A 24,030-nucleotide genomic window follows, 5' to 3' on the forward strand; every position below is an offset into this window, starting at 1 on the left:
ATAATTATGTTCTACATCATGGTTTTATTTTTTTAAAGATTTATTGATTTATGATAGACATAGAGAGAGAGAGAGAACCAGAGACACAGGAGGAGGGAGAAGCAGGCTCCATGCAGGGAGCCTGACGTGGGACACGATCCCGGGACTCCAGGATTGTGCCCCGGGCCAAAGGCAGGCGCTAAACTGCTGAGCCACCCAGGGATCCCCTGATTTTCAAGAAATTTTTTGTTCCTGGCTTTGAGGACAGAGGGGTCACGTGGCAAGGAACACTGGTGGACTCTGGAAGCTGACAGCAGGCCCTGGCTAACTGCCAGCAAGGAAATGGGGACTTCAACCCTACAACCACAAGGAACTGAATCCTGCCAACAAGAATGAGGACGGAAGCAGATCTTTCCAAGAGCCTCCAGCTAAGAACTCAGCCCAGCTGACATCCTGATCTCATCCTTGTGATACCCAACAGAGAACCCAGCCATGATGCCCTGCTGACTGCGACCTATAGAATGGTGAACTAATGTGTAGGTGTTGTGTTAAGCCACTAAGTCTGTGGCAGTTAGTTATGCAGCAATAGAAAACTCACATAGCATGCCTCTTCTCTGAGGTCTTCCCTCATTCCTCAGGCACACTGTGACTTCTCTCTGCTGCTGGGGCACCTCAGCTACAGGGCAAGTCACTAAATATTATAATCATCCACTTAGCAGTCTGCCCTGTTCACAAGATTCCAGAGTTCCTGAGAAATGTTGGAAACTATCACTTCATCACTGCAAAGTCAGGCACAGAGCAGGAAAGCAAAAATAATGGTTAAGTGAAGAGTTTCATTAAGAAAAAAAAATCATAATATCACTAATTTGTAATCATATATACTAAAATCTCCAAAGATGCAGATTTAATGTCTAAGCAGGAGAAAAAGTGACCAGGTAAAAAGAGAATGGAGGAAAAAGTTTATTACTATACATGCAGGGTGTTTCTAAGGAACCAGATGTGAATGAAGTACTCAGGTAGGGTAGGTAGTTGAGGGAAGAAGCAGAAGTATGAGGAAAAAAATCCATCTCTACATTACTTAGTAAATAGGTATTTATTGAATGTCTGCTATGCAGTCAGGCCAGGAACTGGGGAAAACAATACAGGATCTAAATCTTGCCCTCAAAAATACCGAGAGCCTCCTTTCTGCGGTGGTATACCAGGCTTAGAATGTTAGAATCAAAACAAATCTTAAAGATCTTGATTTTCTGTGTACTTAAGCTTTAAAATCCTCTACTTTTTGAACCAGTGGGAGCAAACTGATTTTCTATCGATCTGGGTATTTTTGAGGTCCTCTGGTATAGGCCCTTCTTTGTCTTGTCTGCCTAATTCTGTGCAGAGCAGATGAACCATTATCAGCTCGGTCTGATAGTCATTTAGGTGGTTTTGAGGCTTTCACTATTACAAACACCTGCCAAATAGCAACTTGGCGCCGTCGCCTCTGCTATCTCTGAAAGGGTCTGTGATGAGGACTCCAGGGAGGGGCCCCAGATACTTAGTGATCGTCCAGCACCGTCTCCCAGGGTAGGGTCCCTGCCCCACGGAGGCCCGCTCCTTGAGCAGCTTGGGCCGCGGAGTTGGAGCAGATGCTCCCCTCCAGGCCTGCTGGTGCCGCTGCCATCTCGCTGAATTCAAGCGCGGGGCTGGAACTGAGGTCCGGAATAGGCCGGAGGCGGCGGGGCGGGTGGGGGCGCGTGGGGGCGCGTGGGGGCGGGTGGGGGAGGGGCCCACCAGGGACCGAGAAACCCAGTAGACGCTGAGCGAGGGGAAAATGGTTCCGGAAGTCGTCCGGGGTACTTGAGGGAAGAAGAGATGGGGCGGAAAAGATGCTTTCTAGGTCAGAGCAGCGTGGGCTGGAAACGGTCGGAATACAGGTCAGTGACCGCGGCCAGGGCCTCTCCCGCCACGCGGTTAGTTCGCGCTGCCTCCTGCGGGCCCCGCGGAGCGAGGGGGTCGGGGCGAGACTCGGGTTTGGGCTCCTGCCACCGCGCTGGGGCGGGGCGTCGGACTCCTCTCTGGGCCGCTCCCCGTCTGTTGCCCTGGGGGAGTGGCGCCTGCGGGGGCCCCCAGAACGGCGATAGGCAGTAAACCGGGGGGCCGTACAGCTTGGAAGGCCCGCGGGGGTTGACGGCCGGCCGCCAAGCCGACAGGGACCTCTAACGTCCTGGGCACTTGGCTCATCAGCGGTGGAGCGTCTGCCTTCGGCCCGGTCCTTGCCGCGGTCCTGGGACCGGCTCCCGCATGGGGGTCCCCGCAGGGAGCCTGCTTCTCCCTCTGCCCATTTCCCTGTCTCTCTGCGGCTCTCATGAATAAATAAAGTCTTCACATGATTTCTAAAGTGCTTCAGAAAATAAGTCCGCAGTGGAGCTCGAGAATTCAGAGGCAGAGGGCTTTCCGCCCGCCGCCTGCGCGCGAGCGCGGCCGCTCCCCTCCCGGTCGCCGCCCCCGCAGGAGCCGCCCCCGCGCCAGGACTCCCACGGGAGCCGGACGACACAGGCGCGCGTGCGCGAGCGCGGCGGCGGCGGCGGCGGCCCGGAGCTCGGGGCGGGGCCGGCTCCGCGGCTGACCCGGGCTGGGAATCCCCGCGCCGCCCAGAGGGTGGGGGCCGCCGAGCGTGCGTGGGCGCCGCCGGCCACTGCGCAGGCGCGGGCACGCTCCCCTCGGCCTCCGCGCGGCGTTGCAGGGTGGGCGCGCGCGCCCGCGGCGGCCTCGGCTCCCGGCTGGCGGGAGGGCTGCGCGCGCACGAGCGAGCCGGCCGTGACGTGCGCCGCGCTACGCCCGACGTCACGGGCCCGTGTGTAGTGGCGGCCCCGCTGTCCTCAGCTGCGGCGCCTGACGGAGGTGGTGCGGCCGCTGGGTGCGGCGTTAAGGGGGCGCGCGGCGGCGGCGGCGGCGGCGGCGGCGACGCGGCCGACGACGACGGGCAGGCCGGGCACCTCCGGCCGCGGAGTCTCCGCTCCCGCCCCTCCTTCGGCTTCTGGCGGCGCCCGGCCCACGGCTTCCTCCCTTCCTGCCCAGCTTCGCGCGGGCCTCGGGGCCGCGGCGGCGAGGACCGAGGGGCGCCCAGAGGCCCCGGCCGGCCGCGACGGCCCGCGCGGGCTCCATGTGAAGGAGGGACCCGGCCCGCGCCAGACTCCTCGCGCGCCCCTCCGGCCCCCGGGGGCCCGCGGCGTCCCCGGAGCGGGGGGCGCGGTGACAGGCCGCGCGGGGGCGGAGGGGCGGGCTCGGAGGCGGTGGCGGCCCCTCCTCGGGCCTGCGGCTCCCTGCGTCCCCGCGGAGCGGCCGGTACGTGCCTGTGTGTGTGCGGGGCGGGGACCGCGGCGGGCCTGGGCGCAGCAGCCCCGCCGGGGGTTTCGCTGGGTGGCCGTCCCGCTCGCGGCGGGCAGATCTCGGGGTCCCGCACCCCGACCCGAAGCCCAGGTCTGAGCCAAGTGGACGGCTGGCCGTGTGGCTGTCAGACACGTACTCCGCAGGGCTTTAGAAGGAAGAGCGCAGCTGGTGCCTGGGAGGAGAAGTGTTCCATGCAGCGAGCGAAAAAGTGCTTGTCTTTGCGTTGTCACATCGCGATAATCTCTTGATGGGGGCTGATGCTTCCTTCTCGCTCTGGCTCGCGCTTGCGGTGCGGCCGGCAGTTGTCTTGCACGGTCTGACTTCGTCTCAGCGCAGGGAGGTCAGTACGTGTCTCCCCATTTTACAGACGGAAAATTGAGTCTCGGAGAGATTAGGGAGTTTGGCCAAGGTCATGCAACTGGTGATCCGGGAAGCCTTAATTCCGAAAATATGATGTCTTTTCTGTAGCGCTGCATCTTTGAGTCTTGAAAAAATAAATATATGAGGAAAATGAGAATAGCTGGGGAGTTTCTTCCTGCGAGTGAATTCTAAACATCATAGGTAGATGTAGTAGGCTGTCCGATGTGTTTTGCTGCAACCTAGCCAAATCATTTTTTTTTTTTTTGGCTCCTCCCCACTATAAGAATTACTTTTAAAAGGTGGTGCTGGGCACCTTTACCCTTTTGCAGGAGGACTGAACAAGAGAATTTTTAACTTTTATTAAGCGAGGAAATGTGGTAAAGACTATTTGATACATATTGAAAGATGGTGACAATTAAAAAATATAATTGATAAGATGCGTATTTCCCGAAAAGTTACAATTTTACTTGTGCAGTTTATTCTTGACACATACGGGGAACTCGCAGTTGGGTTATTAGCTTGAGATTTCCTTATTGCAAAACTTGTTGCTGAGTTATGTGACAATGGCTGAACGTACTTAGTACTTTGTGCAGTCTTATGCAATACTTCTGGGTTGAGTGTCAAAATTCAGTGTGTAGAATTGTAGAGTATCTAGAAAGTTATCTTTTAATAGTATGATGTTTTTTTCCCTTTTCGTTTATTTGTGTGTGGTGACTGAAAAGTGTTTATAAACTAAAAATTGTCATTTTAGCATTGGTCTGTACTATTTCTTTGATTGTGGTTAGTGAAAAAGAAAATATTCCTCCCTATAAAAGAAAATATTGATAAATTCTTTGAGTAGGTGAAGCTTCACATATGGTTGCAAATGTTTAAGAAATGTACTGATGCCCAATTAATTACATTACTCTATAATTTCCTCCAGTATTTTATCAGGTTTGGGAAAATTTGTAGTCGAATGTTTTAGTATTGTCTGTAGAGAAAAGGTGACAAGTGGTTGGTTCACAGCTTGATTTGTTATTTGGTTAGAATATAGATTATGTTGAGTCCTGTTGATTTATGTTGAATGTGATATCATTATAGAATGGTTATCTTGGCACAATCTCCATGTGTTTCTTTAGAGAGAAGTAGCTGTTAAAGGCTTATTTTTTAAAATTGGATTACATTGTAGACTCTGTCTATTAAGCAGTGGTTTATGTGGCTCTTTAATTTATAGTTTCACCTTGCTGCTACCAAAGCAGTAAACTATATTTAGTAGATGCTGTACTAAAATGAAGTCATGTTAGGTTCCTGACAACTTTGGTTTTGGGTTGATCTTTTTTTCCCTTGTTGAATTGGAGCTCTCTGGGCTCCTCAACACCCTCTCCCAACTTTTTTCTATTATGAAACAATTTCAAACATACAGGAAATTATAATGGAGTGAACATCCATATCATGACCCTCTAGATTCAATATTTGTTGACATCTTGCTGTATTTGCTTTATCTATAAATATGTGTGTATTATTTTTGGTTCACCTATTTGAAACTAAACTGTAGACATTATGTCAGCATACATTTCCAAAGATGGACATTTCTTAATATAGCCAAAATACCATTATTATTAATTTTTAGCACATATTTTCTAATTAATAATTAGTTGATAGTTTCTTGTTAATTCCTTAATGCAATCTAACATTATCCATATATAAATCTCCCTATTTATCCTGATTGGTCTTCTATGGTTTTTTATGCCCAGCCACACCAAACCAAGATACAAGGTTTTATTCACTGCATTGGTTAAATCTCTTTGGTCCCTTTGAATCTAGAACAGTTTCAACTGCCCCCTTTAAAATCAAGTTGCCTTTTTTTTTTTTTTTAAAGCACTCAAGCCAGTTTTCTTATAAAATGAATCACATTTTGTATTTGTCTGATTTTTTTTTTCCCCCACTCATGGTGTCATTTCGCATGTTCCTCTATTACCCTGTATTAGTTAACTACAAGCTAGCTTTAAAGGCTTGATTAGGGGACGCCTGGGTGCCTCAGTGGTTTGGTGCCTGCCTTTGGCCCAGGATGTGATCCCAGAATCCCGGGATCGAGTCCCACATCAGGCTACCTTCATGGAGCCTGCTTCTCCCTCTGCCTCTGTCTCTGCCCCTCTCCCTCTATGTCTCTCATGAATAAAGAAATAAAATCTTTAAAAAACCAACGTAAAGGCTGTGAACATAATTAAAATGTTTTTTAAAAAATAAAAAAAATAAAGGCTTGACTAGCTTCAAACTAAATATTTTGGAAGAGAATAACCCCTAAGTGATGCTGTGTAGTTACTATTACTTCCCATCAGGTCATATACTGTCAAGTCCCATTGTTTGTGATGCTGAGTTTGATCACTTGGTTATGGGGGCTAAGGTAAGGTATGTTTTCTCCGTTGAAATTAGCAATCTGTGGCATGATTAATTAGCACTGTATTGCTAGCTTGTTCTCCAATAATCTGTCATTGAACAGTTATAGCATCTATTGCTGACCCTTTTTAGGCCAACTTTTGAATTTCGGTGTTAACAATCTTTTGTTGAGATACATATACACATACACACACACATATATATAAATAAAAATCACAGGAATTTGTAAAATATCCTATACAGTTATATTGGATTCTGATTTTGTGGTTTTTAAATTTTTTAAATTATGAATTCCAGGTATCTCCTGTTATGAATAATAATAAGAAAAAACCTGGTTTGTGAAAAATGGGAAAAACTCAATGCCTCTCTTTTCCTGTACTCTCACCAAAGGAGTGCGATTTTTTTCTTAGCCAAGACAACAGAAATAACCAGAATATAATAAAGGAAGAATGGATTTACTAAAAAGCATTTTGAGAAGACTATTTTCTGGTAGAATGCGAGGAGTACTAGATCGAGGGTCAGAAGATCTAAATTCTAGTCCTAATTCTACCACTATGTGAAGTTTAAGAATTAAAACATTTTTTAAACCTCACTTGGCATTCTCATTTCATAATGATCAAGTTAGTGAACATTTATGAATTTCTTTTTATTGAAGTATAATTGACATACAATATCCTATTAGTTTTAGGTGTAAAGCAGTTACTCAATACTTTTATACATTACAGAATGATCTCCATAAGTCTGCATACCATCTGTCACCTTATAATGTTATTATAATATTACTGGCTGTATTCTCTATGCTGCATATTACATTCTTGTGACTTATTTATTTTATGAATACTATGGTTTCTGATTATGAGATGTGTTGGCTACATTTAGAGGTGAACCTCATTTTAATTAAGCCAGGTAGAAATAAATATATGTAATATGAAATTGAATTTATTTCCCAAGAATTAACACATTTAATAGGTTATTGGGTTTTTTCTAATTAATTTTTTTAGGTTAATGTTTTGGAGAAGGTTTCATAATAGGATTTACTGAAGTAATATATTCTCTCATTAAAAATATGATTTAGGGGTGCCTATTTGGTTTAGTTGGTTAGACGTCCAACTCTTGATTTCCGCTCTGGTTGTCCGGTTGGGATTCTCTCTCCTCCTCTCCCCTTCCCCAGTGCTTGCGAGCAATGGTGTGCTTGCTCTCTTTCTCTTTCTAAATAATCATTTTTTAAAAATAGGATTTAATTCATTATAAAGTTTTTTCACATATCTCTTGAAAGTCACAATGACCTGTATATATGGAAATAAATAATCTCTTTCCTTATTCTCAAGTGTGTGAGAGGGGTATCTCTCAATCTATACACACACTTAGGTTTATAAGAAATGTATCTGTATAATTTTGTTTTTTGCCTTGTATATCCCTGGGATTTATTGGGAACATTGGTTGACTGCATTTTTTATGGTGTTAATAGTGTATTGGCTTTGTAACATATTTTGTGTTGTTTTCTTTATTGTTACTTAACTCTTAGATTGTCGCTTAATTTTTTTGTTCCACTTTGTCTTCCCAACTAACAGCATAGGGTTGAATCTTGGAGTCCTTCCTTAGACTTGCACACTGCCTTTCTTGTAAGTGCTCAAGACTGTTTTGTTTGAGAGTCATAGTACCATAAATTTTATAAGCACTCTGTGGCTATAAACTTTGGGAGGCTTTTCTAAAGGTAATATTTCCCATTTGGGCAGTTAGTCATTTATGTGGACCTTAATAATTAATACTGACAAATTAAAATAATAGTTGAAGATATGGTTTTATCAGTATCCTTTGGTCATTCCCAAATTAGGTTTCCTCATCACGACTACCTCAGAATGCTCCTCAGGTATACTGTACTTGCCTCTACTGTGGTATTCACCACATTGTGTTATAATTATGTCTGTCCTCCACTAGGAAGTTAGCTGTTTCAAGGACAGAGACAGTGTTTTGTTGATTCGGGTGCACCTAGCATAATGCCTGGAGCCAAATATTTAGTGAATAAATAGAATTGACAGAAGGGACCTCTTTTTACAGGGTCCTAAGATTTTTAAAAGATGGTACCTACCAAATCATTGGTCACTTAGAAAAGTTTCTTCCTAATTTACTGGTTGAGGTTTGTTTATTCTCTCTTGTGGCATTGTTTGGCAAATTTAAGCACTTTCTATGTTCTAGGCACTGATTTAAGTACTGTGTTAAAGATACTCATTTAATCCCTATTAAGAACCCAATGAATTAGTTACTGTTACTGTACTCAGATTAGGGAACTGAAGCACAGAGACCAATAGTAACTTGCTCATGTTCACACTTTTTTTTGGATGTCAGAGCTGGAACTTGAATGTAGACAGTCCAGCTCCACAATCTGTGCTCTTAACAGTTGCATCATGCTACCTCTCTGCTTTATCAGGGCAACCAGAAAATTGGATTTGCTTTGCCAGAGTAGTGTCATTACCATTCATGGAGTGCCTACTATGTACCAGGATAGGGAGAGCACTTCAGAAGGCCTTGAAGAGGAGGTAGTATTTCAACTGAGTTAACAAAATTAGTAAACTCTACATAGTTTACTAATAATGATAGTGATTATAATGTTTACTGAAAAAAATTAAGTATAGAAAAGATAAGGAAAAAATTAGTAATCAGTTAAGAGTAGGTATTTGGGAGTCAGACCAAAATGTGAGTCCCAGCTCTGCTGTTTATCCTTTCTGTGCCTCACTTATCCGTAAAACAGACATAATAGTACCTAACTCATAGGTTTGTCCTGAGGTTTATTTTTTATTTTTTAAGATTTTATTTATTCATTCATGAAAGACACAGAGAGAGAGAGAGAGAGAGAGGCAGAGACACAGGCAGAGGGAGAAGCAGGCTCCATGCAGGGAGCCCAATGTGGGACTCGATCCCAGGACCCCAGGATCACACCCTGAGCCAAAGGCAGACGCTCAACCACTGAGCCACCCAGGTGTCCTCTGTCATGAGGCTTAAATGAGATAATATGTTTAGTTCTTCACATATAAAAAGCTAATAAAACATTATCAGCATTGTAAAAATCTCCCATGGTTCACTTAGGTTGTCTATTTTAATGTAGATAGAAGCCTTTCTATTTGATGTCATTAAAACTGGTGGTGGTTAGTTTAATTTTTTAAAAATATAAGAGGAATTAAAACATTTTTACTTTGTTTAATTTAAAAAAACAGATGTAAAGAAGTCTGAATCATGTGATCCATCTAGAGTTATGATTATTCCTCTTAGTCTTTTACGGTATTTACCTATGCTCACTTTAACAACAATTTTCTTTAAAGATGTTATTTATTTTTTGACACAGTGCATGCATGCACAAGCAAGGGGAGTGGTAGAGGCAGGGAGAAAGGGAGAAGCAGGTTCCCCACTGAGCAGGGAGCCAGATGCAGGAGCTAAAGGCAGACACTTAACTGACTGACCCCCCCAGGCACCCCAACAATTGTTTCTTTTTTTTTTTTTTTGAACCTTGACTGAGTCTTTCTAAACACTCAACTTCATTTTCATAGGAACAACTCTCTTCAGATTTACAAGTTCATTGGTTTATATAATATTTAAACTATATAACAAGTACATAAACATTTTATTCTTGGTAAATTGATGAGTGCAGAAATGTACTGCTTTAGTAAAAAATAAGCTTAATATTGAATGCTCAGCATTTTATCAGAAGACTGATAGGTAGAGGTAGAGAGTGTTGGTTGGTTTGCTAAGGAGGTTGGGTAAGAGAAAATGTTGATTTCTTGTCTTCTGTTTCTGAGTTTCTGAATGTATGTATTATACAGATATTTAAACGCCTAGGGAATATAGATTGAGAGTTAATAGTCATAATATCTCAATTTTATTTCAGTTCTTTCAGGTTTTATTTTTTCATCTGTACCTTTGTTTTTTCTTTGTATTATGGTTCCTTGGCAATGTGTATAGTTTTCAGATTTCCATTCTCCATCCTTCATATTTATCATCATCTTTCAATATTTTCATCTGTTATTTTACTTTGCATTCTAGGAGAGCTTCTTGTGTTTGACACAATGTGGTTGCATAACCACATTCACAGTTCTGCTGTTTTGCCCTCTCATAAAGGCATGTCTTCTGGCATTGAGGATATCACATAGTTTTCTATAAATTTCAGAATGTATCCTGGGAGGAGGAAGTAATATTTAAATGTCTGTTACATGCCAGAAGCTTTACACACATTAATTTTTTAGTAACCATGGTAGACCATATCATCTTGATTTTACAGGCAAAGAAATTGAGGCTTAGAGGTGTTAGGAATCTTGTTCAGTGTCACATAGTAGAGTTGGGATTCTGCATGGCTTTTCTGGTTAGAGCAAGGGTTCCTTAGCCTTCTCTCTGCTTCCACATTATTTACATGAAGCATTCTCCTTGGAAATATGTTCACTGGAATCTTCTGGGGGTTGGGCCAACATAATTATTGGAAAACACACTCAAATACGGATATTATTCTTACCTCTCATTCTTTATAAATGATAGATCAGAGAATTCTGATAAATATTTGGGTAAAAATGATTTCTTTGTATTAGGTACACTTTTCAGTGGAAGAGAATAAACTGGTCCATTTTAAGTAAATGGTATAAGTGTGTTAACTTTTCTGGTATCTAGGAGAAGTTGTATGAGAGAGTTTAATGTACTTGGTCAGAGAATTGGTGACATTTCTTGAAATGAATAGAATGAACATGAGGAATTTTCAGTGTAATTTTTAAATTAAATTTCAAGACTATCATTTTGAGTAGTAACCCTCAAACTCAGGGGCTTAACACAACAAAGATGTATTTTTTGTTCATGCTGTATGTTGGGCTGCTTCTGCTCGACGTTGTCATCCTTACTTTGAATCCCACTTTGGATCCTTACTTTGAGAACTCACTTGGGAGCAGCCACTATCTGGAACATTACTAGTTGCCGTAGGTAAAAGAAAAACACCTTGTATCTTTCCTTTATATTGTGCTTCCTGGGAAGGAAACATTTTTTTCTTAATCTTTCTAGGTTCTTTGGTAAGTTGTCATAAGACTGATAAACTGAATTGAATTATATATTTATTGGGAGCCCCATAAGAGTAGGAGACCCACAGTTAGTAAGGCAGTTGAGGCTTATATGCTGTCCTGGGCAGAGGAGAAGGGCTAAGGGGTCTGGGACTTCGAAGTGGGGAGGAATATGATTTATGGGAAGATGGGAAAAGCGGATGTTTGGTAAACATGTTTGCCATGCTTTGTGGAGACAGCGGGACACAGGAATTTGATCTCCAGGCCCTGTCGGTTCCCCTGCAATTTACCATGCCTACCCCATATTTTTTATAGTTATCTCTGATGATAGTTTCGATAGACCAGACCCTCTATCTAAATTTTTTAGGCAGTTAAAGGGAGGTTAAAAGCTCTTCCTGAATCTTTTGGGCCTTGATTCACTTCACATCAAAGTAATCTACATGCCAAAGTGTCATATTTGGAGGAGGCTTGTTCTGAACGTTCAAACTCAATACTTTGACGCTTATTGTTACCAGAATGGTATGTGGGAGGGGTTTTCATACGTTAAACAATTCTGTAATACCAGCCAGAGATAGTGTCAGATCCCACAGGTTAAGAGCTCAATCCTTTGGGACTGCCCTCTCCAGTGGCAGCGCTAGGTAGTTGCCTGTGCTTCAGACAAGTTGGCTGTAAATCAGAGGTTCCTATCTTTGGAATTCTTTGGGTTCAATTGATTTGTTAGAGCAACTCACAGAATTCTGGATAATACTTACTGGATTACTGGTTTATTATAAAAGGATGTAACCTAGAAACAAGCAGATGGAAGAGATGCATAGGGCAAGGTTTGGGGAAAGGAAGGGCTGTGGAGCTTCCATCCTTTCTTCCAGTGTGCCACTCTTCCAACACTTCGGAGTGTCTACCGACTAAGAAGCTCTCCAAATCCCAAGAGGGGTTTTAAATAGAGGCTTCTTACCTAGGCATGGTTGATTAATTCAATTGGCCATTGGTAGTTGAGCTTAATCTCCAGTCCCTCTTACCTCCCTAAAACCCATGGGAAGGAGCTCAAAGTTCCAAACCTCTAATTCCATGGTTGGTTCCTCCTGGCAGCCAGCTTCCATCACTAGATGCTTTTCAAAAGTCATCTCATTAGTATACACTGAAGTGTGACTTAAGGGTATTCTTTATAAATAAAAGAAGACACCTACATTGTTCTAGCTACACCTGTGATGAGCATATCATAAAGTGCAAACTTGCTGAATCACTATATTGTACGCCCGAAATTAAGGTATCATTGCATATCAACTGTACTTCAGGTGTACCAAAAAAAAAAAAAAAAAAAAAAAAAAAGGACCTGTTTCTTCTGAGCTCTTTGCCAGAAATGGGGACAAAGACCTGGTATGTATTTCTTATCATAAATTATAAGCTCACACCAGGACAGAAGGAAACAAAGTATGTGAAAGCACAGTCTGGCTTTTAAAGCTTTTGCCTGGGAGAAATGTTTACCACTTGTATTGGCCAGAGGAAGTTTCATGGCTGTACCTGAGTTGCATAGGGTGGGGAAGTTCAATATTTCCAAATATCCAGAAGAACATCAAGTATTTGTGAACAGCCCTACCACAGAAGCAGTGCTGTGGAAAACTGTTCAAAAATTATTTTTTGGAAATTATTAATAGGAGCCAATCGGAAAAATACGAATTGATTTTTAAAAATAAGTCTTTGGGAACAGATCTAAAGCCTAAAATGGAGTCATTTTGTAATTGTTTCTGTGCCATTATTTAATGATTGCTAAATGTTCTCAAGTGATATTTTAGATTTGGCCTAAAGATGCTTAGTTATCATTATTTGGTAAGCTTATGATTACTGTAAGTAGTTTAACTGACTTGACTACATTTTAATGGTATTTGTGGAGTGTTTTTTTTTTTTTTTTTAAGATTTATTTATTGAGAAATTGCATGTGCAGGAGGGGATTGTGGCAGGAGGCAAGGAGGGAGAGAGAGAATATCTCAAGTAGACCCTGAGCTGAGCACAGAGCCTGGAACCCTGAGATCACAACCTGAGCCAAAATCAAGTCTGTCGCTTAACTGAGCCACTGAGGAGCTACCCCCTCTTTTTTAAACTAGACCCCACTCCCAGCATGGCGCCAAAGATGGGGCTTGAACTCATGACCGAAAATCAGACCTGAGCTGAGATCAAGAGTCAGATGCTTAACTTATGAGCCGAGCCACTCAGGCACTCCTGTGGAGTTTCAATACAAAATATTTTGTAAAAACAAAACAAAACAAAACAAAACAAAAAAACCAAAATATTTTGTTTTTTTGTTTTAATACAATAAGGAAATGAGACTAATGTCCTCTAATTTAATTTAAGGGAAGATTAACATGATTTATGTGATGGCTTTAATAATATTTTTATTATTATTTTTAAGATTTTTATTTATTCATAAGACACAGAGGCCGAGAGAAGCAGGCTCCTGGGTCCCTAGGATCACGCCCTGAAGGCAGGTGCTCAACTGCTGAGCCACCCAGGCGTCCCAGGCTTTAATATATTTTTAAATCAGTTTAGGCATTTTAAAATGCCTGTTGAAGCCTTTTTAAAATTAGTAATATTTTATTGTATAATACATATATATGAACAATGTCAAACTATATATAAAATCTGAGTTGCTTAGACACTATAAGGAAACATAAGAAGTAGAAGGTAACCCAGCCTTAGTGTTGATAAAAGTCTACTTTGAGAGAGATGGTATGATGTTAATCATCTAGTCTATAAGCAATACAGGGCTACAGTCTAATGACTTTACTCCCCCAGAGCACCATGCCCCTGCTTATATAATCTCGTCTCATGATTTGGGAAAAGGTAGATTAGTTATGTGGCTTGAGAACATGTATATATTTTATTCAGTATTGCAGAGTTATGCTGTATAGTCATGGACTGTTGGATACTGCCTTACTGTCAAGAGGCTTACTCAGGGATGTACCATGGGATTTCTTGCCTAGAAATTTCCTAAAGAGTACCACAAACTATACTTCAGATTGTTTGTTGAACGCTAATGGTAGGTAGGAAAGCCCGAGTTCTGTTGGTTTTTTTTTTTTTTTTTAAGATTTTATTTATTCATGAGAGACGCAGAGAAGAGAGGCAGAGACATAGGCAGAGGGAGAAGCAGGCTCCTTGCAGGAGCCTGATGTGGGACTTGTTCCCAGGACCCCAGGGTCACAACCTGAGCCAAAGGCAGATGCTCAACCACCGAACCACACAGGTACTCCCTGAATTCTGCCTTAAATCTGACATTAATTAGAAATAGACTGTTACAGAGGGACTTGAAATTTCTGAATTTAAAAAAGTTGCCCTAAGTTATTTGTTAAGGACCTATCTAGCCTGTGAGACCCACAACATAATAGAAAATAGAGAGTCAAAAGAGATTGAAATTTCCTGTTTGAGGCGGTTGTTAGGATGACAGCAGTCCAGAGAAGATTTAATAGGGTAGCATTTGGAGAATAAATAGCTCTGTTTAAGGGTGACTAATTTGTCAGAACAAGATCTCATGAAAGTATTTTATTTTATTTATTTAAAATATTTTATTTATTCATGAGAGACACAGAGAGAGGGGCAGAGACACAGGTAGAGGGAGAAGCAGGCTCCATGCAGGGAGCCCAATGTGGGACTTGATCCCAGGTCTCCAGGATCAGGCCCTGGACTGAAGGCGGCGCTAAACCACTGAGCCACCCAGGGATCCTTATAAAGGTGTTTTATAGCCAGATACCTTGCATTGAGCTTGACATATAGGAGGCTTTCAGTAAAATGCCTGTTGAAAGAGTGAATGAATAACTTCAGAACTAATGTGATAGAAATCAGAATCATCTGTGATAGTTTAGTGATAAAATCCAGGATAGTAAACATTGGGCCTTAGAAAATAACAAAGAACTGAATTGTTCTCATGTTATGAACAGGGAGCCAAGACTTTGGAAATACTTTAGCTGAAAAGAGAAGGAAGGTCTTTTTGGAAAAGGGGTGGAAAAGTATTGGAAAAATGGTACATTCAGTCTTTAATGCCCACTAGAAATTAATAATAATTTAGGGATATACTTGAATAAGCCTGCAATGATTACATTAAACATGAAGCTTCACTACTTCTAGTGGAAAAAACATTTGGGACGAACCACATAACAACAAATATTTGTTTTCTCAGAATCCTTCCATATCCTTGTTTTTTGTTTCTCCATCTTCACATCTCCAACCAGAGTATAGAAGTACCCTGGGCATTCTTTTTTAAAATTTATTTTAAAAAAAGATTTTATTTATTTGAGAGAGAGAGAGAGAGCGCACAAGCACAAGGAAGGGGGGGAGCGGGGGTGGGGAGGGCAGAGGAAGAGGAACAAGGAGACTCCACGCTGAGCAGGGAGCCCAACATGGGGCTCAATCCTGGACCCTGACCTGAGCAAAAGGCAGATGCTTAACCAGCTGAGCCACCCAGTGCCCTTACCCTAAGTGTTCTTAGCTTACTTTGTTCTTTGTTAGTAAATTGATACTGAATAATCTGATACCGACAGTGTTTTCTGTTACTTAAATCTGTCTTCTTTTGTAAATGAGAGGATCATGTAGGGAGATAAGATTCCTTTTTTTTTTTTAAATGAAGATTTTATTTATTTGAGAGTAAGTGAGAATGAACATGAGTAAGAGAGAGTAGCGGGAGAAGCAGGCTCCCTGCTGAGCAGGGAGTTGACCCAGGGCTCAATCCCAGGACCCTGGATCATGACCTGAGGGGAAGGCAGATGCTCAACCTTAATGTACTGAGCCACCCAGGCGTCCTGTGGTTTCTTTAGAATAAGGGACACTTCACCCTGTTTGGAAGCAAGGATGGGCAGTGTAGAATATAAAAGAATGGTGATTGGAGGCTGTGAAAAGACCAAGTAGCCTAGATTTGGTTATGCAGGAAGATCTCAAGGAAAGTGTGCAGAGATTTCTTGGTCATTCGATTGGGAGGGTATTTGGGGCAGCTGGCTGGCTCAGTTGGTAGAGTATGTGACTCTTTTTTAAAATTTAAATTCAATTAACATATAGTGTATTATTAGTTTCAGAGGTAGAGTTCAGTGATTCATCAGTCTGTTATAATACCTAGTGCTCATGACATCGAGTATGTGACTCTTTATCTTGGGGTTGTGAGTTTGAGCCCCATGGTGGATGTAGAGATTACTTAGAAATAAAATCTATTAAAAAAAAAAAAGATTAGGAGGAGGGTCGAGTAGTTGCATTAGTTAGGGTTCAATCAGGGAAGGAGAAGTGCTATGATATTATGGAATAAAGGATTTATGAAAGGAGTGTAACCTGATACAGTTGTGGAAAAAAACTCATCAAAGTCTGTAAGGGGAAATTGGCAGATCAAAGAGTCAGTAATCGGCCTTTCTGAAGCAGTGGTACAATGGGTAAGTCAGAGTTTGTAGATAAATCTGAGGAGTTTAGTATGCCCAGGTGCTGGAGTAGAACCACAAAGTAGAGCTGGCGGAAAGTCTTTGGAAAGTTGTTGCCTTTCCATAGCTATGTCTTCTGTGGTTTTCAGTCAAGTTTTTGGTGGTGTACCTGAGGGTGTTGTTTGGTCAGAGAGGTACAATCAGGAAGAGCTGTATGCAGAGCAGGGGAGAGCAGACACATGGTGGAATCTGCTGGCAACTTTGTACCTGTCTATCAAACCTGGATCTTCAGAGTAATTTCCCCCATTGGCCAACTCTAAACTGGAGCCATATGGAAAGAGGATTCTGGAAAATACAATTTAAACTTAACCAAATTGACATAGTACACACTGCCACAGCAGGTGAGTGTGAGGTGGGTGGGGAAGTAGAGTTGGGGGATGTGATCATGATAACAGTGATATTTCTCATTTCTCATATTCTTCCATGAGAGGGCAGGTTCTTTAAATTCTCCAAGCCTTTTTCCACTTTTCCAAAATGGGGAGATAATATCTACCGTATAGGAGTGTTCTGAAGATTAAATGAAATGTTTGAAAGCATTTAGCAGAGTGTAAGCACAGTGGAAGCTATTAAAAATAGTAGCTTTTTTAATAGTAGTAATTAGTGAGAAGGGAAGATTATATTTTGAAAGGGAAGGGAAGAAGTGTGAAGAGAGATTGATGCTGGGAAGAATAAAGTAGAAGACATGATTCCTGTATTTGAGAATGTTGTGGTCTGTCTAGCTGCAGGGAACACACATAAACACATAGACGAGTTAGGGAGCTATTATAGGGAATAATATCCTTTATGAAAGATGGTCCTTTCTCATGGTGAGTGGAGAGACGGCAAGTGCTGTCATTCTAGTGTGGTTTAGGTTAAGTGGTAGTGTATATGAATTGCCTAGCATACTGTCAGTGCACATAGGAAAATAATTATTTTCCACTTCTGTCATTTATAGAGGGAAAGCTGACCAGGAGAGGGTGATAGGGAACACTTAAGCTGAGTCTCTAAAAGATAGTTTGGACAGGTAGAAAAAAGGGAGGAAGCATTTCAGCAGACAGAAGAAATAAAAGCTAGGCATCAGGAAGACATGTAGCACTTCATTAGCACAGCTCAGTACCTATTGGTTCTTATTCTTTCCTTTGGTAATCTATTTATCATTTATAGAGATTGTGTTTGCTCCTGCATGAGTCAGTTGCTTACCTTGAGATCATCAGTTTTGTGAGGGGTGGAGATGGTCAAAGGGACATATTGCCAGAAGAAGGCCACTGTAATGGGTAAATAACTTTAATCACTCCCTTTTCACTCTGTTATAGTTGTTCACTAATATAATTCTACCTTGTTTTTTTTTTTTTTTTTTTTTGTGAGTGTGTTTTAAGAGTACAAAACACACAAAAAAGGGTCAGGGTGATCAGGGAGGGGTAGAGAGAATGGGGGGGGGAGAGTCTTAAGCACTCCTGCATGCACAGTTTCTCAGATATTTTTTAAAGAGAAAGAGAGTGTGTACCCATGTGAGCAAGGTTGGGGCAGAGGGAGAAGAGAGATAATCCCAAGCCGACTCTGGCTGAGTGTGGAGCCTGACCTGGGGCTTAATCCTGCAACCCAAGAAATCACGACCTGAGCTGAAACCAAGAGTGGGTTGCCCAGCTGACTGTGCCCCTAAATAAATCTTTAAAAGAAAATTTACTGAATATTTATTAAACACCTTGGGAATGTCAAAGGAATGAGCAATATAAGCCTTTATGAAATTTGTACTATAAAAAAAAGAAATAAATTTGTACTATAGTTTTAGTTCTTCATATACACAATTTCTAAAGTGGTTTGACCACCTCTGTTTTAGCCTTGAAGATAAACTGATAAACTGATCATTATTTTTATAATTATAGGTTTCATTTTGGAGACAGACACTTTAGGGTGACTATGTAATTTATTATCCAAAATATGCTACTTTTGAAAGTGAAAGGAGAGTGTCTTAATTATCCTGGAACTGTCCTTAGCAAAATGGGACATAAGGTTTACCCTACCTATATACAAATGAGTCTGTTATAGTGAAGTATGTACAAGGTACCATGAGAGCATTATAAATAATGTAATAGTATAAAATACAAAAATAATACTGAATACAAAAGTATAAGTAGTAGTACATAAATATCCAAATACTGAAGCTATTTTTAATTAATGATAGCAACACTTTTAGATTTTCTAGGAATGAAGCATACCTAGATGTCAGCTCAACCTAATGAAAATATGACAAAAACCACAGGTGGCAAAAAAAACCCTTAAGGAATCTCAAATTGATTACATAGGAGACAATGCCCAGAAATGGAGGAAGATAGGGTGCAAAGTGCTCATAGTGTCAATTAAGTTAACTGGAGAAGATTTTCTGAGTAAGTTCTGAGATGGAGTAAGAATTAGGAGTAAGAATTCCTAAAGAGGAGGGAGAGATAGGGTTTCAGGGGACAGGCAAAAGCCAAGGACCAGGAGGTGGGATCTGTGAAGTCATTTGGGAAAGGCAGGTGGGTTGGATTGACTAAAACAGATGTGTGCTGTATCATGTTGTGGTTGTAAGGAGAGTTGAGATTTGTTTATTTAAGGTATTTGTTAATGGGCTTGCCATGTACAAAGTACTTTTAGGTGCTGTGGGAGTTATAAAGCTATGTAAGTAATAATTCTTGTCCTCAAGGAGCTTATTATAATGAAGACACAGTCAGGTGCCCACATAAAACCTTTTTATAAAGCATGAAATGAAAGGAATTATGGGAATTAATGTGATGAAAATATCTAGCTTTGGGGCACCTGGACGACTCAGTCAGTTAAGGGTCTGCCTTTGCCTCAGGTCATGATCCCAGGGTCCTGGGACCCACCTAGCCGGGAGCTTGCCCTCTGCCTGCTGCTCCCTGTGCTTGTGCACCTGCTCTCTCTCTCTCTGTCAAATAGATAAATAAAATCTTAAAAATAAAAAAGGAAAATATCTAGCCTTGGGACTTTTTTTTGGAGTTTGAGGTTCTGGCAATACTGTCTTCAGAGTTCTGACAGAGTACTATGCTTGATATTTATTATTTGGGAGTTTTGATTTATATGACAAGCAGCAGAAAGTGTTCAGCTCCTATCAGCAGACTGAGTATGTTCAGTATAATGCTACTTGGATCATAATCTTGGTCATGTTTTTATTATACCAGTATTAAAATATAAGCATTTGCCTTACTTTCTAAGTTTTGGAAAAATTTTAGAATTTTTAAGACATTGTTAGTATTGCAGAATTTGGTGTTTCATCAAATTTTTGTAATTCAGATGACTAGTGAGGGGAGCATACACAGTAGGCATGTATTAAATGTTGAACAAATAAACAAATCAGAGACAATATAATGTAACATGTAAGAGTGGATTCTGAACAAGATTGGGCTCTGATGCTGAACTTGGTAAATGTTAATTGTATTATTATATTTGGGGTGTTCGCTATTCTCTGGTATTGTAATAGTAAGTGCTTTACAAATACTTGATTCAAACCTTATAGCAATCATATGAAGTGGGTACACTTTCCCCATTTTACATTTAAGGAAATGGGCACTGAGAGCCATTGTTTTGTCTGTAAACCATTGAATAATGTTTTTGGAAAACCAATTATTAGTCTTTTTCTTTCTAGTGCCTGATAGAAGTATCAGGGAATGACAGGGTGCACATATCTTATCTACATTAGCCTATAGTGATTTGAGAGTTTTTGAAAAGTTTGTATTTGTTAGAGTATTGATTTAAGAGCTACCCTCTTCAAGATAATCTAATGCAGGAAAAAATTAAGATTTGTATGCATTTAAAATAAATTTCCTAGTATTCTCAGTATGGTTTAAGAAGAGAAAAAAATTTAGGTATATCAAATTAATTTTAACAAATGTTTATATAATTATTACCATATGCCAGGTTCCTTCTAAGCACTTTTACAGACATTAACTTGTTTTTTTTTATTTTTATTTTTTTTGACATTAACTTGTTTAATTCTTATGACAATCCAGTGATGGTAGTATACCCAGTATACCAATAAAAATCTTTGCATTACAGATAAGGAAACTAAGTCAGAGAGATTGAGTCATATGCCTGTCACACAGCTAGTAAGTGGCAGATGCAGATTTCAGACCCAGTTTGGCTCCACAGTTTAAGCTCTTAACCACTATACTTGCTGTTTTTTTTTCCTTCCTGCCTGCCTCCCTTCCTCCCTCCCTCCCTTTCTTTTTGTAGTCTTGTTTTTATTTAAATTCCAGTTAGTTAACATATAGTGTAATATTAGTTTCAGGAGTAGAATTCAATGATTTATCACTTACATACAACACCCAATGCTCATCAAAACAAGTACCCTTAATACCCATGAAACATTTAACGCATCACCCTACCTACCCATCTCCCCTCCAGCATTTCTCAGGCTGTTCTGTTAAGAGTCTGTTTTATGGTTTGTCTCTCTTCTTTTTACCCCCTATGTTCATCTGTTTTGTTTCTTAAATTCCACATGAGTGAAATATGGTATTTGGCTTTCTCTGATTGACTTGTTTTGCTTACCCTAATACTCTCCTCTTAGCTTCATCCACAGCATTGCAAATGGCAAGATTTTTTTTATAGCTAAGTAATATTCCAGTGTGTGTGTGTGTACGTACACATTTTCTTTCTTTTTAAAAAAAATTTTATTTATTCACAAGAGACACGGGAGGGTGGGGGTGGCAGAGGCAGAGGGAGAAGCAGGCTCCATGTAGGGAGCCTGATGTGGGACTTGATCCTGGGACTCCAGGATCATGCCCTGGGCCGAAGGCAGACGCTAAACTGCTGAGCCACTCAGGGATCCCCATACACATTTTCTTTATCCATTCATCAGTCAGTGGACATTGGGTCTTTCCGTAATTTGGCTATTGTGGATAATGCTGCTATAAATATTGGGGTGCATGTACCCCTTTGAATCTATAGTTTTGTATCCTTTGGGTAAATACCTAGTAGTGCAGTTGCTGGATCCCAGTGTAGTTCAATTTTTAACTTTTTGAGGAACCTCCATACTGTTTCCTGGAGTGGCTGCACCAGTTTGCATTCCCACCAAGAGTATAAGAGGGTTGCCCATTTTCTGCATCCTTGCCAACCCCTGTTGTTTCTGGTGTAGTTAAATTTTAGCCATTCTGACAGGTGTGAGGTGATGATATCTCATTGTAGTTTTGATTTGTATTTCCCTGGTGAGTGATGTTGTGAATCTTTTCATGTGTCTGTTAGCAATTTGTATGTCTTCTTTGGAAAAATGTTCTGCCCATTTTTAAACTGGATTATTTGTTTTTTGGGTTTTGAATTTGGTAAGTTCTTTATAGATTTTGGATGCTAACCCTTTATCAGATATGTTATTTGCAAATATCTTCTCCCATTCTGAAGTTTGCCTTATAGTTTTGTTGTTTCCTTTGCTGTGCAGAAGCTTTTTATGTTGATGTAGCCCCAATAGTTTATTTTTGCTTTTGTTTCCTTGACTCAGGAGACCTATCAAATAAGAACTTGCTATGATGGCTGATGTCAAAGAGGTTACTGCTTGTGTTCTCTGGGATTTTGAGGATTTCTTGTCTCACATTGAGGTCTTTCATCCATTTTCAATTTATTTTTGTGTATGGTTTAAGAAAGTGGTCCAATTTCATTTCCGTGTTGCCATCCAGCTTTCCCAACACCATTCATTGAATTGACTTTTTTCCATTGGATATTCTTTCCTGCTTTGTTGAAGATTAGTTGGCCATACAGTTGTGGGTCCATTTCTGGATTTTCTATTATGTCCCATTGATCTCTGCTCTTTTTATTTTTGTAGGGAACATGACCCACTGAGAGATAAAATGTGGATGAGTACGAATTAATGTTAGAGATGGCAAACATATATTCAGTGTTTGTATAATACTTTAAAAAGGAGAAAAATCAGGGGTGCTTGGGTGGCTCAGTCTGTTAAGCGTCTAACTTTGGCTCAGGTCATAATCTCCAGGTCCTGAAATTGAACCCGTAGTTGGTCTCCCCACTCAACAGAGAGTCTATTTGTTCCTCTCCCTCTGCCCCTCCCCTACTTGTGTACATGTGTCCTTCCTCTATTTCAAATAAATAAATAAAATCAGTTAAAAAATTAAAAAGAAAAACCAGAATTTGCTAATTTCATAAAAATTGATACTCTGCATTCAGAATGGCTAGGTTTTGAACTTAGATCCTTTTTTTTTTTTTTAAAGATTTTATTTATTCATGAGAGACACAGGGTGGGTAGAGACATAGGCAGGTGGAGAAGTAGGCTTCGTGCAGGAAGCCCAATGTGGGACTCGATCCCGGAGTCCCAGGATCACGCCCTGAGCCAAACGTAGATGCTCAATCGCTGAGCCACCCAGGCGTCCCTGAACTTAGATCCTATGTGTTTCTAAAACAATCTACTGTAATACTCTGCTTACCAAGGAGATGTGAAAACTCAAATTTGATTTGCCAAATAGACCACATATTCTTTTGAAATATCAATTTAAGAAATGATAAGACATTTTAACTAAAAAATTTTTTAGAACTTGATGAAAGGAAGGAAGCAAATCCTAAGTATAATTATTGTGTCAACAGGGACTACTCAGTGGAAATTAGACTTTGTCTTTTAAGGATGTGCAGGCCTGTTTACAAATGATTACCATTTTTATGAGGTGTGATCATGCATAGGAGTTGTGGCTAATAAGTTATCCTTAAGAGTTAACCAAATCTATTGCATTTAGGTAAATATTGTTTTCCTTAATCATTCTGGGAAACTAGTGTCATCATATTATTCAAATGTTTTGGGAACACTTTTAAAATTCTCTTTAAATTTGAACTTTATTTGGTTTTAAGTAGATGATATGGTACAAAGTTAAAAAAATTTGAAAAGATACACAGTGAAAGTCTTCCTCTCCAGCTATCCAGTTCTTCTTAACCAGAGGGTGACCAATATTTCTAGGGGAAATACTTTGAAATTATCCTCAGAGTTTTTGAATACTTGCAATTAGGATATATCTGACCAATGATGGTAAATTTTACTTTTTAGAGTCAGAATTCATTTATAGTCTGGCAAATAAAGGGGCTACCAGTCTGAGTAATATTTTTAAAAATCAAAGGAGAGGCATCTATAAGGTAGTGAAATTCCTGGTGTGACATAAATTGGCTTAGTCATGGTCAGAGCTGTACTTATGGAATAAAATTTTTGTAGCTTGATTGAAATATTGATATAAAATGCACGTTTTAAATGGGTAATTTGGTAAATTGCAACATATGTATATCCCCATGAAACTGTCACCTTTCTTAAGATTGTGAACATATCCATCAACCCTCAGAAGTTTCTTCATGCTCTTTTGTAATCCCATCACTCTCTTGCTTCTTTCTATCCATTTTTCCAATGATTTCTTTTTGTCACTATAAGTTAACTATTCACTTGGTGATGGACATTTGAGTTTCCAGTTTGGGGCTATTACACATAAAGCTGCTGTGAACATTTGTGTACAAGTATTTGTGTA

General features: G+C 40.6%; 2 protein-coding genes across 7 annotated transcripts in view; one reads left to right on the plus strand and one right to left on the minus strand.

The window, feature by feature from the left end:
- Nucleotides 1-1,513: 1,513 nt before the first annotated feature.
- On the minus strand, nt 1,514-12,232 carry LOC125753046 (basic proline-rich protein-like). The gene is made up of 3 exons (XM_049097337.1): nt 12,128-12,232; nt 2,345-3,469; nt 1,514-2,242 (listed from the first exon to the last, which is right to left on the minus strand). The coding sequence occupies exons 1-3, from the start codon at nt 12,230-12,232 to the stop codon at nt 1,514-1,516; spliced, it is 1,959 nt and encodes a 652-aa protein (XP_048953294.1).
- MAP3K2 (mitogen-activated protein kinase kinase kinase 2) overlaps nt 1,756-24,030 on the plus strand; it is a 93,493-nt gene continuing 71,218 nt past the window's right edge. For 2 of the 6 annotated variants that reach the window (XM_025435975.3, XM_049097379.1), the window contains exon 1: nt 2,898-3,303. The gene's annotated coding sequence lies outside the window, so the exon portion shown is untranslated. Of the gene's footprint in view, nt 1,893-2,897; nt 3,304-3,323; nt 3,689-24,030 lie in introns of those variants that run through there. The other 4 variants (XM_025435976.3, XM_049097378.1, XM_025435977.3 and 1 more) reach the window with 4 other exon arrangements.

Source organism: Canis lupus, chromosome 19 (assembly GCF_003254725.2).
Source record: "Canis lupus dingo isolate Sandy chromosome 19, ASM325472v2, whole genome shotgun sequence".
Taxonomy (NCBI): domain Eukaryota; kingdom Metazoa; phylum Chordata; class Mammalia; order Carnivora; family Canidae; genus Canis; species Canis lupus.

Bases quoted from the DNA above. Each gene is read 5' to 3' on its own strand.
- LOC125753046 (XM_049097337.1), bottom strand. From the start codon at position 12,232: ATGACTTTTGAAAAGCATCTAGTGATGGAAGCTGGCTGCCAGGAGGAA. The intron at 3,470-12,127 runs GTAAGAGGGACT...CGTGTCTGACAG, and splicing joins TTCCCATGGGTTTTAGGGAG to CCACACGGCCAGCCGTCCAC. The intron at 2,243-2,344 runs GTGAAGACTTTA...AGCCGGTCCCAG, and splicing joins TGAAGCACTTTAGAAATCAT to GACCGCGGCAAGGACCGGGC.